At 61.7% G+C, this 12,920-nt stretch overlaps 1 protein-coding gene across 5 annotated transcripts; it reads left to right on the top strand.

The window, feature by feature from the left end:
• Positions 1–2,976: 2,976 nt before the first annotated feature.
• Positions 2,977–12,645, top strand: LOC104337960 (dephospho-CoA kinase domain-containing protein). 5 transcript variants are annotated; one of them, XM_075443858.1, is made up of 5 exons: positions 2,977–3,043; positions 7,216–7,333; positions 9,253–9,456; positions 11,302–11,389; positions 11,918–12,645. In XM_075443858.1, the coding sequence occupies exons 1-5, from the start codon at positions 3,032–3,034 to the stop codon at positions 12,201–12,203; spliced, it is 708 nt and encodes a 235-aa protein (XP_075299973.1). In that variant the 5' UTR covers positions 2,977–3,031; the 3' UTR covers positions 12,204–12,645. The 5 variants fall into 5 exon arrangements, with proteins under 5 accessions (XP_075299973.1, XP_075299974.1, XP_075299975.1 ...); XM_075443859.1 differs by lacking the exon at positions 2,977–3,043 and adding an exon at positions 3,162–3,386; XM_075443860.1 differs by lacking the exon at positions 2,977–3,043 and adding an exon at positions 5,142–5,163.
• The last annotated feature ends 275 nt before the right edge of the window (positions 12,646–12,920 follow it).

The following is a 12,920-nucleotide window of genomic DNA, read 5'->3' as shown; positions in this document are numbered from 1 at the left end:
CGCGCAGCTTGCGGCTCCTCCACTGCCCGGCCTCGCTGCCTGGTCTGCAAGGTGTCAGACGAGGCAGAGCAGATCCCTGCTCCGCATTCAGGCGCTGGAAAATCCTTCTGCCAAACCTGGGGCTAATCGGGCGCGGTACTTCGGCTGTAATCTCATTGGGGCCGGGGCGAGGAGGGAGGCTCTGCAGACGGCAGAGCGCGGGGCCCGAGGCAGAGGGTGCCATCACGGCGCTCTGTGTAACACCTAAAAACAAATTCCGCAAGTCGGAGCGCGGCAGCTGCCCCAGGAGCATCCTCCCACGGCGTGAGCGCAGGCAGGGATTGCCAAACCCGGCAGCTGCCCGCTGCCCCACCAAGAGAAGCCCCTTTGCTCCCCCCACACCCCACCCAGCAACAACCCAGCTCCTACCCAAATTTTTCCCACCCAAAACCACTTCCCCGGGTGTTTTTGCGAACGACAGAGGCGTTTCACGGGGCTGGGACACGCGAATCCTCGGTCTCACCGCTGCCTGCGAGCCGACAGACCCCCCGGCCCCACGGCAGAGGCCGTGCTGGTGTCCCTGCCCTCCCAGCGCCGTTTGTCTGCCAGAGCAATAAACCCCCCGCAGACACCAGGGACGCGGCAGAAGCCCTCTCTACACACAAAAAATCACGACAAATATGAAAGTGGCATTTTTTTTTTCTTTGGGAAATCAACTTGGACGCTGCAGCAGAGCGCGGTGCTGCCACTTCCCAGCGCTGACACAGGACCAAGGAGGAGGAAACTCCATTCCTCTTTCCTGTTCTTAAAAGGAAAGGAAGTATCGCTCTCGCTAACTAATATTTTCACGTTTTAAATCTCAGAGCCAAGATGCAGTGACTCCTCACACGAACGGGGCAGCGGCAGGACGCTGAGCACTGCTCGGCAAACCCCGCAGCTCAGAGCGCTGCCCCTGCCCTGGTTTCGGGGACCGCGTTCAGCCGGGGCGACCAGAAACGCTCCCACACCCCAGCGTAACGCGACGGCACGACACCAACGGAACCAATGCGCAGCAGGAAAAGCAAACCACCACCTCTCCCACTGCTTGGTCTTTTCTCTCCTAGGTGGACCCCCCATTAGGTTTTTGGGGGGACACGAGGCTTGCCAGAGAGCTCCAAAGCCCCCCTGGCTTCTGCTCGCCATCGCTGTGCCCATCAGCCACACTTTCAACGTTATTTCCCAAGCGATCCGAACTCTCTGTTTGTTCTTGGACTTCTCCCAGGCTGCCCAGTTCGCTTGCTGCCCTGCAGTGCTCGCCCTAGTTGGGGCAGGTAACGGCATCGCAGCTCCTCGGGGTCGGAGGAGACGCGATGCCCACACCAGGACAGGGAGAGAGCTCAGGAACACACCTTTTCCTGGCAAAGGGCAGGCTGAACCGCTGGGCCGGGAAATCCTGGTGATTAAGCACCGCGCCTCCTCTCTGCTTGCCTCTGGTTTCCACAAACCTAATCATGTCAGAGGGAAAGCAAAGAAAAATCTCCCCAAGCACAGCTAAACGTATTGAGAGCACTGGAACAGGCTGCCCAGGGAGGTTGTGGAGTCTCCTTCTCTGGAGATATTCAAGACCCGCCTGGACAAGATCCTGTGCAGCTTGCTGTGGGTGACCCTGCTTGGGCAGGAGGGTTGGACTGGATGACCCACAGAGGTCCCTTCCAACCCCTACTATTCTGTGATTCTGTGAAGTGAGACACAGTGCCACACCCAGGAGGCAGATAAAACGTCAAGGGGCATCTGTGCTGTCACAGAAAAAAGCCTCTGGGATATTTCTTGCGTGACCTTTTATTCGCTTTGGTTCAGGCGGGATTGCCCACGGAGAGCCCTCGGCGGAGGGAGCAGAGCTCTTCAAGCCGACGGTCTCCGTGTCGCGGGGCAGGGAAAGCAGCTGCCGGGGCACTGGGCGAGCGGGAAGAGGAGCCTGGTGAGGCTCCGGGGCGCAAAGCACACGGCGCGAAACCTCCGGAAACCTCCGGAAACGCGCGATGTTCCCGCGCCCTGCCGCATGCAAAGCCCATGGGGACGAGGACGAAGCCTCTCCCGCAGACCACAGGCACGGCGAGGCAGCTCGGCGCATTGCTAATTAAGGCAGTGAGTAATGTGGGTACTACCTTAGGGATTTTAGATCTTTTCCACCTTGGTAAGGACCTGTCTCACGGCGAGCGCTCGCGCCCAGCCTAACTGCTGCCATTTCACCACTTCGTACCCCTGGATGCCATGCTTCTTGAACCGCAAGACAACGTCATCAGAGCTTTGCAAAACCCTGGGCTGCCTTTAGGACAATGACGGGACGGGCGTGCAGAAGCCTGGGCTCCTTCCAGGGCAAAGCAACGGCCGCGGGAGCCCGCAGGCTGCAGGACCGGGATAACGTGCCCGACTGTGCAACCATCCTGGGTGCCACCACGGTGCCAGAGATGGGCACAGGGCTTGTGCTAGAGCACAGAGGGAACGTGGGGAGACACACCCTAACGCCAGGACAAGGACAGCTGCGAACTGGGCTCATTTCTGCCATAAAAAGGCACTCGCGGTTCCTTTCTGGCTGCCCCGCAAACAGCCTGCAGGCCGTCACCCATCCACGCCACGGACGGGCCCGACCCTGCTTAGCTTCAGAACACGCTCCCACAACAGGCGTGAATGGGAGCCAGCGGGCCCGCCCCCCCCTCCAGACTGACGGGCAGCTCGACCAGCCGCAGCGCGAGATGCTGCCTGCCAGCCAATCAGCGCGCCCGTGGGGCGGAGCGCCGCTCACTTCCCGGCCACTGTCCTCTTCAATGGGCCCTGCCGCCGCCGCGGCGGGCGGCCCCGGCCGCCGCTCACCCCCGGTTGGAGCCGTGCTCCGCCTCGTTCTCGCAGTCGCTGCAGTGCTCGTGGTCGTTCTCCTCCGCTGACGGCCGCAGAGGCCTCGCCGGTGGCCGCCTCACTGCTATCTTACTGTCGTCCGCCATCTTGAAACGGGGCCTCGGCGCCTGCCGCAGCCCCGCAACAAAGCGCGCCGCGATTGGGCGGCGGGCCGCGGGGCATGCCGGGACAGGTAGTCTGCGCGGGCATGCGGGGGCCGAGCTGTGGCGGGGCCGGGACTGCAGTTCCCGTCGGCCTCTGGGGGCGGCCCGGGGTGGGGCTCCGGGGGCGGGAGGGATCTCTCGCACCGGGGCAGCCGTGCGGGGCCACCCGCCGTACCGGAGAGCCCCCTCCGCCCGCTCCGTCCCCCAGTCCCGCACCGACGTCGCGGTGTCCGCGCCCCCCACCCGCTTCCTGCCCGAGGGGGCGGGCCGGGCCCAATGAGGTCGGCGCCGATTGGCTGAGAGAGGAACACCCTCTTCCCACCAGCCAATAGGCGCGCGGGACGCTGCGCCGCGTGTGAAGCCGGGCAGAGGGTGAGTGGGTGAGGGCGCCGTGAGGGGCCCCGCTCCGGCCCTCGCCCCTGCCCTGACCCCCCCCCGGGCCGTGCCTCAGGCTCCGGGCGGGAGCCGCGGGGACAGCCCTGGCCCGGGGGAGGCCGCGGGGGTGGCCACAGCCCGGGGCCGCGTCCGGGGCCAGCGGGAGGCGCCGCTTCGCAGCCAGGGCCCGGTGCGGTGCCGGCCGCCAGCGCGGGGCCTGGGTCGGTACCGGCAGGAAGGCCCTGGGGGTGCTGGCTGCGGGGGCGGCTTCCCCCCATTGCGACGATGGGTTTTGTGATTTTTCCTTTTAATGTCAGCCCCCTCGAGGCAAAGCCCCGGTCTGTGACCGCGCCAGGCCGCGGCCGGAGCCGAGGACGGAGCAGGAGCAGGGCTGGGTGTCGCGGGGCGATGGCGGACGCCTCGTGGCTCTGCCCTCGGCCCCGCCAGCGGCTTGGGCCGTGCTCGAGAACCGGAGGAGCCGGGACGCGGGGGGGGGTTTGGGCACCTCAGGCTTTCAAAGCCGCTTCCTCGGAGCTCCGGGTCGCGTCTCCCAGGGCAGTGTTCCTCACAGCAGGAACAGCTCGCCGAGTTTTCCGGTCCGACCAGCCCCTGCGGCTCGCGTTTCGGCTTTCCCCTTGTTCCAGTTAGTGGGCGCAGACCGAATACACCAAAAACCCAGTGTATTTTGGGGAAAAACTGGTTCTGGCTCCTGCCTGTAACACCTGCAGGAGCAGGCTGGCCTCTCCACCCTTGTGTACAGTTCAAACCCAAGCCCGTTAAACGTTTATACCTCGCCCCGTGGATCTCATATCTGTACAGGCCCTGTGACAGCACAAGTGTTTTCAAACCCCCTTGGCTGCGGTTTCTAGAGTACCCCTTCCACGTGCTCCTTTACCCCTTCCACGTGCTCCTTTACCCCTGCAGTAACGCCCACCTGCCTGCCAGGTATGCGGCGGAGGGACGGAAACAGCGGGGTTCGTTGGGTTCGTCCCAGCTGGGGCTGGAGGCCAGAGCGTTGGGGTTACTGCAGTTAAAACCTTGCGTTTACGTCGGCAGGGGAGATTTTTATGTCATTTTAAAAAACACGGGAGTGGAGCCTCTGCCCCTGCGCAGCGGAGGGCTGGTTGTCCGCGCACAGCGTGAGCTCTTGCAGGCGGTTGGAGAAGGTGCACAAAATCCTGCCGAGGAGGGCTGGGTTTTCACCTGCTGTGATAAATCAACAGCCCCTCTGTCGCGCTGAGCCCACCGTAGCGCCGGGAAAGGTTCCTTGTGGGGACTCACTTGGCAACAAAGCTCGGGATTTATGTCAGCCTCCCGCGAAGCACCGATGTTTGTTATAGGTGCCCGTTCTGATTTCTGTTGAATTCCCCCTCGCCGTTGCTGGAGTTAACCCCGTCTGCTCGCCTGGCGTCTCGGAGGGGAGGAGAGCCCGCGGTGCTGCTGCGGGCTGGCGGCGGCTCTCGGCAGCCACGAAGCGAAGTCGCTTTGCGACGCGGCTGGTGGGTGCCGCTGGCTTTTGCTCTAATTCCTGGTTCCTCCCTCTGCCGAATTGCCTCCGGCTGCCCCAGGCCTTATCCACCCCCAGGCCGCGGGTCTGTGTCCTGTTCGCAGGACCCAGTTATGACGAAAGTGTCTTTTTTTTTTTTTCCTAGCAAAAAGGAAGCAGTGCTGTGGCTTTGCACATCTTCAGCCGTCCCGCAGGCCCGTGTTCTAGCTGCTGTCCTTGGGTGCAAAGCGGCGCGGTCCCCGTTCACCGTGGGGGACGGTGTGGGCAGTAGGTTCCCGGTTCCTGTACACGTGGAGTTCTTGGGGACTGGTGGCTGTGGTGTCTGGAGAGAGGTGTGACACCAGAACCGGGTTAGGCAGGGCGATGGTTACCGGGGTGGTGGGGTCTGGGGGTACGTGGCTCACCGGGAGAGGCGGTGGGGGCTGGGCCTCCCTCCCTCCCTCTGGGCAGGAGGAAGCTGACGGGTGTCTACAGACGCCTGCACCTCCTGGCCAGAGGTGACGGAGCAAGTTTCTTCTCAGATGCAACGGGCAACAGCCGCAAGCTGGGGCTTGGGAGCGTCAGGCTCCTCTTCTGTGACGGTGGCATCGCCCCGGACGAGGTGACGGCAAAGTCGGGAGCTCTGTCCTTGCGGAATTCCAGGATTCGGCTGCACAAAGCCCTGGATGCCCTTGGCTGGGACCGGTGCTGGTCCGTGGGGTCTGTTCCCCACACTGCCAGGCTGCCCAGGTCCCGCAGCACTCGTGCTTTCCCGTCCTGCCGTGGCTGTTGCGTTGTCAGGGATGCAGACAGCGCCTTGCTCGCAGGCATCCCCACTCCTGTCCAGAGCTGCCGCTGCGTCGCTGAGCCTCTTGGTGAAGAAGTTGACATGAGCCAGCAGCGTGCCCTGGGTGCCAAGAAGGCCAATGGGATCCTGGGGTGCATGAGGAGGAGTGTGGGCAGCAGGGCGAGGGAGGTTCTCCTTCCCCTCTACTCTGCCCTGGTGAGGCCCCATCTGCAGTGTTGTGTCCAGTGCTGGGCTCCCCAGTTCAAGAAAGATGAGGAGCTACTGGAGAGAGTCCAGCGGAGGGCTACGAGGATGAGGAGGGGACTGGAGCATCTCTCCTCCGAGGAGAGGCTGAGGGAGCTGGGCTTGTTCAGCCTGAAGAAGAGAAGGCTGAGAGGGGACCTTAGAAATGCCTCTAAATATCTGCAGGGTGGGGGTCAGGAGGACGGGGCCAGACTCTTTCCAGTGGTGCCCAGCGACAGGACAAGGGGCAATGGGCACAAACTGAAGCCGAGGAAGCTCCAGCTGAACCCGAGGAAGAACTTCTTCCCTCTGAGGGTGCCGGAGCCCTGGCCCAGGCTGCCCAGGGAGGCTGTGGAGTCTCCTTCTCTGGAGATATTCCAGCCCCGCCTGGACAAGGTCCTGTGCAGCCTGCTCTGGGTGACCCTGCTTCAGCAGGGGGCTGGGCTGGGGGACCCACAGAGGGCCCTGCCAACCCCTGCCATGCTGGGATTCTGTGGTTCTGTGAACGGGTGCAGGCAGAATTTAGAGAGTTGCGGGGTTTGGGTTGAGTGTGGAGAGATCTCGGTGCAGAAACCGTGAGAGACGTCGTCTGCTCCGGGCTGGCCGGGGGGTTACCAGCATCCTCCCAGCCTCGAGGCCATCAGCAAGCGCAGACCCTGTGTTTGGTGCCACGTTTGCACGCTGACAGACGCAAGTTTGCTGCTCAGAGCTGTGATTCCTCGTGTCCGTTGGCTGCCGGTGACTGTGCTCCCTTCCAGGTAGCGCGGGGATGCGATTTCCTTACGGGCTGGTGCGCTCTGCGTCCCGGTTCTGGCGGAGGGATCTCATCTCCTCTTGCACCCCGGCTGTAGAGCCCAAGCAGGGCTCTCCCTCTCCGTCCTCGCGTTTCTTGGTCCGGGCTGAGATGTTGTCTGAAATCTTCCCCGTTGTCACGGATCCTGGGTCACCCTTGACAACCCCGCCAGGAACGTCCTCTGATTTCTGGTGCGACTGCGGCTGGACGGGTGCGGATGCTGAAGGGGAGCGAGCTGGGGGGAGCTGCAGGTGACCGGCCTGGATGAGCGCGTGTCCGGAGTTAGCAGCGTCCAGGGAAGCCTCGTGTAGCCCAGCACTGTTCTGCAGCCTGTAAAACAGGGGTACCCAGCTCAGAGGGGTGCCGGCATCGTCATAAATTCTCGGTGATGCCCTGAGAACGTGTGAAAATGAGCTTTGAATGGAGTCGCCTGTGTGGGGTAAATATTTGCTGTGCACAGCGTGAACAAACCGGCCCTGTCCGGGCGTGTTGTCGAGCTCTTCTCTTTGCGTTTCAGAGCGCGATGTTCCTGGTTGGACTCTCGGGTGGAATCGCGTCGGGGAAGAGCACGGTGGTGGCCGTACTGCGGGAACTGGGCTGTGCCGTGGTCGATGCCGATGTCATTGCCAGGGAGGGTGAGTTTTGCAGCGCTGCTCTTTCTCGCCGAGGTTCCCCTGACAACCGGGCTGGGCGCTGGGAGCGCAGGCGGCAGAGGGGGCTCTGGGTACGCTGGACAAGCGCTTCCCTCCCGTTCCCCAGCCAAGGAGGCTGGCGGAGCGGCTGTCTCAGGGGGACTGGGACGAGGATTTATTTTTAATAAAGAAAAAAAATAGGATCCTGTCATAACAAACACCGTGGGGAGATGTTGCCCGGAGCTTCTCTCTCCTGGAGTGCAGTGTGTCTCAGCTCTGAAAGCCAACTCTGGGCAAAGTCCGTGTGGTTGTCTGCAAAGCGCGTTCCCTCGGCTGATCTGGTGTTCCCCCTCAGCGCCACGACACCCACCATGTGACGTGGCTGCGTGAGGTGGGACCACTGACACGTCTGAAGGAGAATTCCCCTCTGGGGTGGGTGTTGCTCGGCTGTGAACACCGAGGTTGTTCCACCAAATCACTCGTGTCTTCCTGCGGCCGAGAAAAAGAGGCGCCAAATATCCCAGAGCAGAGGGGATTTGGTCCGTGCTGCTGCACAGCACCTGCCTGGCGCTGCTCGGGAAACGTGCTGGCCTGGCCGCAGAACGGGCCCAGAGCTCCAGACCTGCTGCCTCAGCGGAACCGGAGCAGAGCCCGCTCTCCCCGCTCACCCGCGCGGTGCGGGGCGAGACGTGAACCCCTCCGTAGCGCCGGGATAACGAGGAGAGCGGCGCTCGCTGCGGGAAGCGCTGCTGATTCTGTATGCGGAAGGTCTGGGGTCTGCAGCTGAGCGGTGGTGCGGGCGCTGTCGCTTGGAAGTGCCTGCGCTTTTCTGTTTGGGGAAGAACTTGCCCTGTAGCCACCTAGAGCTGTGATGCTCTTAATGTTTTATTGCGCTGTAATTCCCCTCGAGGTGCGGAAAATTTGCTGGAGGTGCTGAAAGCGCTCGGAGACAATAGGAAAGCACTACAGATACTCAGCGTCGGGTTTCTACCAATCGCTTCGTTTTTCTCTGATTCCTTTTTTATGTGTGTTTGTTTACTGTATGGATTCCACCCCTCCTGAAACTGCCTCCATGTGGAATTCCGCGGGAGGAAGAAATTGGTCTTAAAGACTTTTATTAGGTTGGCCTGAGGTTACAACCTGTGGCAATGTTCCTGGATTTTGGAGAGAAAATTATGTACAGTCTGTCGTTCTCTGTGGTTAGCCTCAGCTTGGGCTTAATTGTGGTTTTATTACTGCTTCCTTTTCGCTGGTGATTTTTTGGTGGCTTCAAAATTATACAGTAGCATAAGGTCAGAGTCCCTGCAAATACCTGCCGGGAACTGATCTCTCGGAGGGCTTCTGTGTTGCTTCTCATGAAGAATTTGGTAACAGGCGAAAGACGGTAAAAAACCGCAGCAGCAGCCCGAGCCGCCTCGCCGCAGCCAGGCTCTATTCACCGAGCGCTGAAGTTCCCAGCTCAGATAAACCTGATGCTGTCCCTGTCCCTTTCGGCTCCCCCCGCTCGACTCCTCGTGCCGCGGGCAGCGGGGATCGGCGCAGCCCCGTCCCTTGGCTGGTGGCCCTCGGCGAGTCCCCCCGCCCGCCCGGCTGACTCCCAGCCCCGCGCAGCAGCACGCGCCAGGGAGGGCTGTGGCACTGCGTTAATGTTCGCAGGACGCTTCCATCTCTCGGGCGTCAGCCCTCAAAGGGACCTTGGGCTGAGAGGGGTTTTTTTTGCGGACGCGTTCCTGCGGCACCGATGCCAGGCGTCTGCCAGGCGCCGGGCTCAGTGCAGCGTGTGCTGGCAGGCGGATGTGCTGCCCGCCGAGGAGAATCAGCTCGGTTATTTAATGAGCAGAACCCATCTGAGGGCAATTGCTGATGCAAACACTGACTGCGCTGTAGAACCGGCTCTCACCTCGGCTGTTTGATGTTCTCAGTGGTGCAGCCCCACTTCACGGCCTATCGGCGGATCGTGCGTTACTTCGGCACCGAGATCCTCTTGGAGAACGGAGAGATCAATCGCGAGGCTCTAGGAAACATCATCTTCTCCCACCCGGAGAAACGGCAGCTGCTGAACTCCATCACCCACCCGGAGATCCAGAAGGAGATGCTGAAGCAGGTCTTGAAGTACTTTGTGCTAGGTACGAGGCCGGGCAGTTCTGGTGCCCCGGCACAGCGGGGCTCCGGCTCGGCCGCGGCGTCCCCGCTCGCTCTGCCTTTGCTGCTTAACGTGGGGAGAGAGACGGGGAAGGAGCAAGGGAACCGGCGCTGAGTGACGGCCTTTGTGCTCTGCCACCGGTGGCCTTTCGCGCTGGCCTTTGGAGGATTCGTGCCCGCCTTTCACTGCTGCCCTTCACCACCTGCTTCTTCTCTGGTTTAAAGTACATCTGTAGGGCCAGAGCAAAGCCTTGTGAGGCCTCTTCTGAGATTACGTGCCGGAGAATGTCATACCTTCCGAAACGGCCAAATCTGCTTCCCTGCCCCCAGGCTCCCCGGGCTGCAGTGAAAGCTGCGGAGCCCTTTTAGTCTCGATAAGGTGAGAAATGGGCTGACAGCTGTGGTTTCCAAAGTCCCGCTTTCCCCCCTGATAAATAGAACAAATACAGCTGTCAAACTTGGTCTCATCAAATGCCAGATAAGATCACCAGCTGTTCTGGAGGTCTCCATGTAGACAGAAGGATGTCTTAATAGAGTCAGTCTGGTTTTGTGGCGCTTATCAAAGCTGAGCCCTGTGACAGCTGAATAGGCCTGTGCCGGGGCACTGCAGGGGCCGTGCTCTGCTGCGGGGCGATGAAGAGGAGGAGGAGGAGGAGGAGAAAGCACTGAGGAAGCAACAGGCAGGAAAGCTGGGAGCCAGAGATGGAGCCTGGAACCCAGGGCTGCACGCTCGGGCAGCGGATGCCGTCCTGCGCCTTGGCAAGAGAGCAGCATGGCTTCAGCAGGCTGCTTTCTCCTCATTAGTCAGGTTTTAATGATTTGGGATGGCTGGGTGCTGTCTCTGAGGGTTGCTGTGCAAGGCAAGCTCTTATCGATCAAACCGCAGGGCAGCCAGAACTCTCTCTGGGCTTGTTGGACGGCGATGTCTTTGTCAAGGCTTTATTGCCGTGGCCAGCTCAGCTGGGGGGGTTGGGTTGTAACGAGGGGACGCCAGCAGAACTGGGGGGGTCCCTGTGGGGCGCACACGGGGGAGGGAGGTCCTGACTTGCAGCTTTTCCCTACCCTTGCTCACACCCCGATGTCCCCAGACACTGCCCGGGGTGTTGTGAAGGGCAGGGGCGTGCGGGGAGCCTGGGGTGGGCTGCGGGGTCCGGTGGGTCGGCAGCCGGCTGTTACGAGCTCTGCTCTGCCGACTGCTCCGCCTGGCGACGGCGGTTTTCAGCCAAACCTGGCCAGTTTTGGTGAGGTTTCAGGCTGCGGGGCTGCACCTGGAGGCACCCCCGCGTTTCAGCGTCACAGCTGGGAGAGGTCTGCAGGGGTTTCCTTGGAAAAATGGAGCTCTTTAGCCAAAGCTTTCTGAAAAGGGAAGGAAACTGAGCTGGGAAACGTCGGCTCAGATGGCTGCAGCCCGGCGAAGTCTTGGACAAGGGAAGGAGAGGAGAGCAAATCCTGCTGCAGGCGCTGCTCCCCTGGAGAGGCCAGCGACGGCGGCGTGGCTGCCGCTCTCGCAGCCGGGCGCAGCCGCTTTCATTTCAGCTCCTTGTTTCAGCTCCTCATTATATTTCTGCAGCTTCACCCTTGGTCTGAGATCATCTAGGTTAGGGTTTGCTTTTTTTGTTTGTTTTTCTTTTTTTTTCTGCTGGAAACTTGGAACGAAACCATTTCCTCCCTCCGCGAGGAGGAGGGCGAGCAGGCTCTACTCTCCTCTCGGCTGTGGTCGCAGCGCCGGGGAGCTCTCCCGCTTGCTTCGCGGGGCGCGTGCAGCACGAGGGGTTTGGGAGTCGGAGTAACCCTGTGCCTTTTTTTGGGGGGTGCTGTCACTTTTGCAGGCTACCGCTATGTGATCCTTGACATCCCTCTGCTCTTTGAGACCAACAGATTGACCAAGTTTATGAAATACACGGTCTTGGTTTACTGGTAAGTGCCACCAGGACCGGGATGCTGCCACCTCTTCGAGAGCCTGGAGGGGACGGTCGCGTCCCTCCCGCTGCGGGGAGGGTTCAGCCGCAGCCCTGGTGCGAAGCCTTTCGAGAACGCCGCTTCTTTTCCATAGGCGTGAGAAGCGACGGCCTCCTTTATCCTCGTGTGCCAGGGGCTGCTTACAGAGGTTTTCTCAAAACCTGGCACCATCGTACGGGGGGCAATGGCTGTCTTTGGGCCTTCCCCAACCTGTGCTCCGGTGGCTGGGGCAGGTTTGGGGCGCTGCCCCGGTGCTGTGGGCCGTGGGAATGCCGAAAACACGCAGCGGGGTCAGCCCAGGCAGCGCTGCAGGCGCCGGCTCCCCTGCTCCGAGCGCGGGATGCCTGCGCCGGATCTGAAATGAAGCAGAGCACGTCTCCCCCCACCCCCGTTTACCCCGGCATTTCCCCCTCGTGCCGAGGAAGGCAGGGAAACCCCCTCTTCCGTCTGCACCCCCATCTCAGTGCCGCCCTCCCGTCCCCGCAGCGACCCGCCGACGCAGCTCTCTCGGCTGATGAAGAGGAACGGGCTGTCCCAGGCGGAGGCCGAAGCTCGCATCGCCTCCCAGCTACCGCTGGGCGAGAAGCGCAAATTGGCGAGTCACGTCATCGACAACTCCGGGGAGCGGGAGAGCACGCGCCGGCAGGTCCTGAGCCTGCACGCCCGCCTCGAGGCTTCCCTGGATTTCCTCTGGGCACGGCTGGCGGCCGGCACGGTTGTCGCCGCGCTCGGAGGGCTGGTGTACCTCCTCCTCCGGCGTTTCGTGTCTTAATTCATCTTTCCTTTTTGTCATGGAAGAGGCCTGAATTTCCAGGTTTGAAAAGGGCAGCGAAAGGCCACCTCTCTTAATGAGCTTTGCCAGCTGAATGCAGACAGCGGGATGAGGCGTCTCCTTGCAGACTTCCCAAGGTGAACGTAGCGGGGGGGGGGTTTCCGGCCCCGTCTCCCCTCTCCTCCCTTCCCTCTCGGGTTCTTGCCCCCCGGCTGTGCCCGTGGGATGGGACCGGTGGCGGGGACGAGGCTCTGGTGGGTCTGTACGGTGGGACTTCAGTGAATTTCGGCACTTTAGTATCTTCCAGGACGATCTTTTCCCTGGGGGGGGAGGAGGTGGCCTCTCGGGTCCTGTTTCTGCTAGCAGGTGTCCCCAGGTTGGTCCTCTTCTACCTCGCAGCCCCGGCTAATCTGAACTTAGACATGGGATTTCCCCTTCTTTCACGCCGATTTAGCAGAAAGGTGTTAAATCTGCCGGGGGGGGGGACAGGTAGCGCCTCATTTCACGTGGGTTCGGTGTTCAGCTGGCTGCTCGCCCTCCCTCCCGCCCTCTGTTTCTGCGCCCATCGCTCAGGGGTCACCCTGGGCTTTGGACCGGAGGGGTCTGACACGTCCCCGGCGCAGGCTGAGGCCTGGGACCATTTCTGCTGTTGGGGTGTTCCTTCGGCGGCAGCTTCCCCACGGGAGAGCGCGAGTCCGGGCGAAGCGGGCGCTGCCT

This window comes from Opisthocomus hoazin, chromosome 26 (assembly GCF_030867145.1).
Source record: "Opisthocomus hoazin isolate bOpiHoa1 chromosome 26, bOpiHoa1.hap1, whole genome shotgun sequence".
Taxonomy (NCBI): Eukaryota; Metazoa; Chordata; class Aves; order Opisthocomiformes; family Opisthocomidae; genus Opisthocomus; species Opisthocomus hoazin.
The sequence above is the reverse complement of the archived record's forward strand: the minus strand, read 5'-3'. Positions and strand labels throughout refer to the sequence as shown.

What these genes read in the sequence shown, in the direction of transcription:
- LOC104337960 (XM_075443857.1), top strand. Translation starts at nt 7,108, where the DNA reads ATGAGCTTTGAATGGAGTCGCCTGTGTGGG. An exon ending in AATGGAGTCGCCTGTGTGGG is followed by an intron (nt 7,138 to 7,215) that starts GTAAATATTTGC and finishes TTTGCGTTTCAG; the next exon opens with AGCGCGATGTTCCTGGTTGG. An exon ending in TACACGGTCTTGGTTTACTG is followed by an intron (nt 11,390 to 11,917) that starts GTAAGTGCCACC and finishes CCGTCCCCGCAG; the next exon opens with CGACCCGCCGACGCAGCTCT.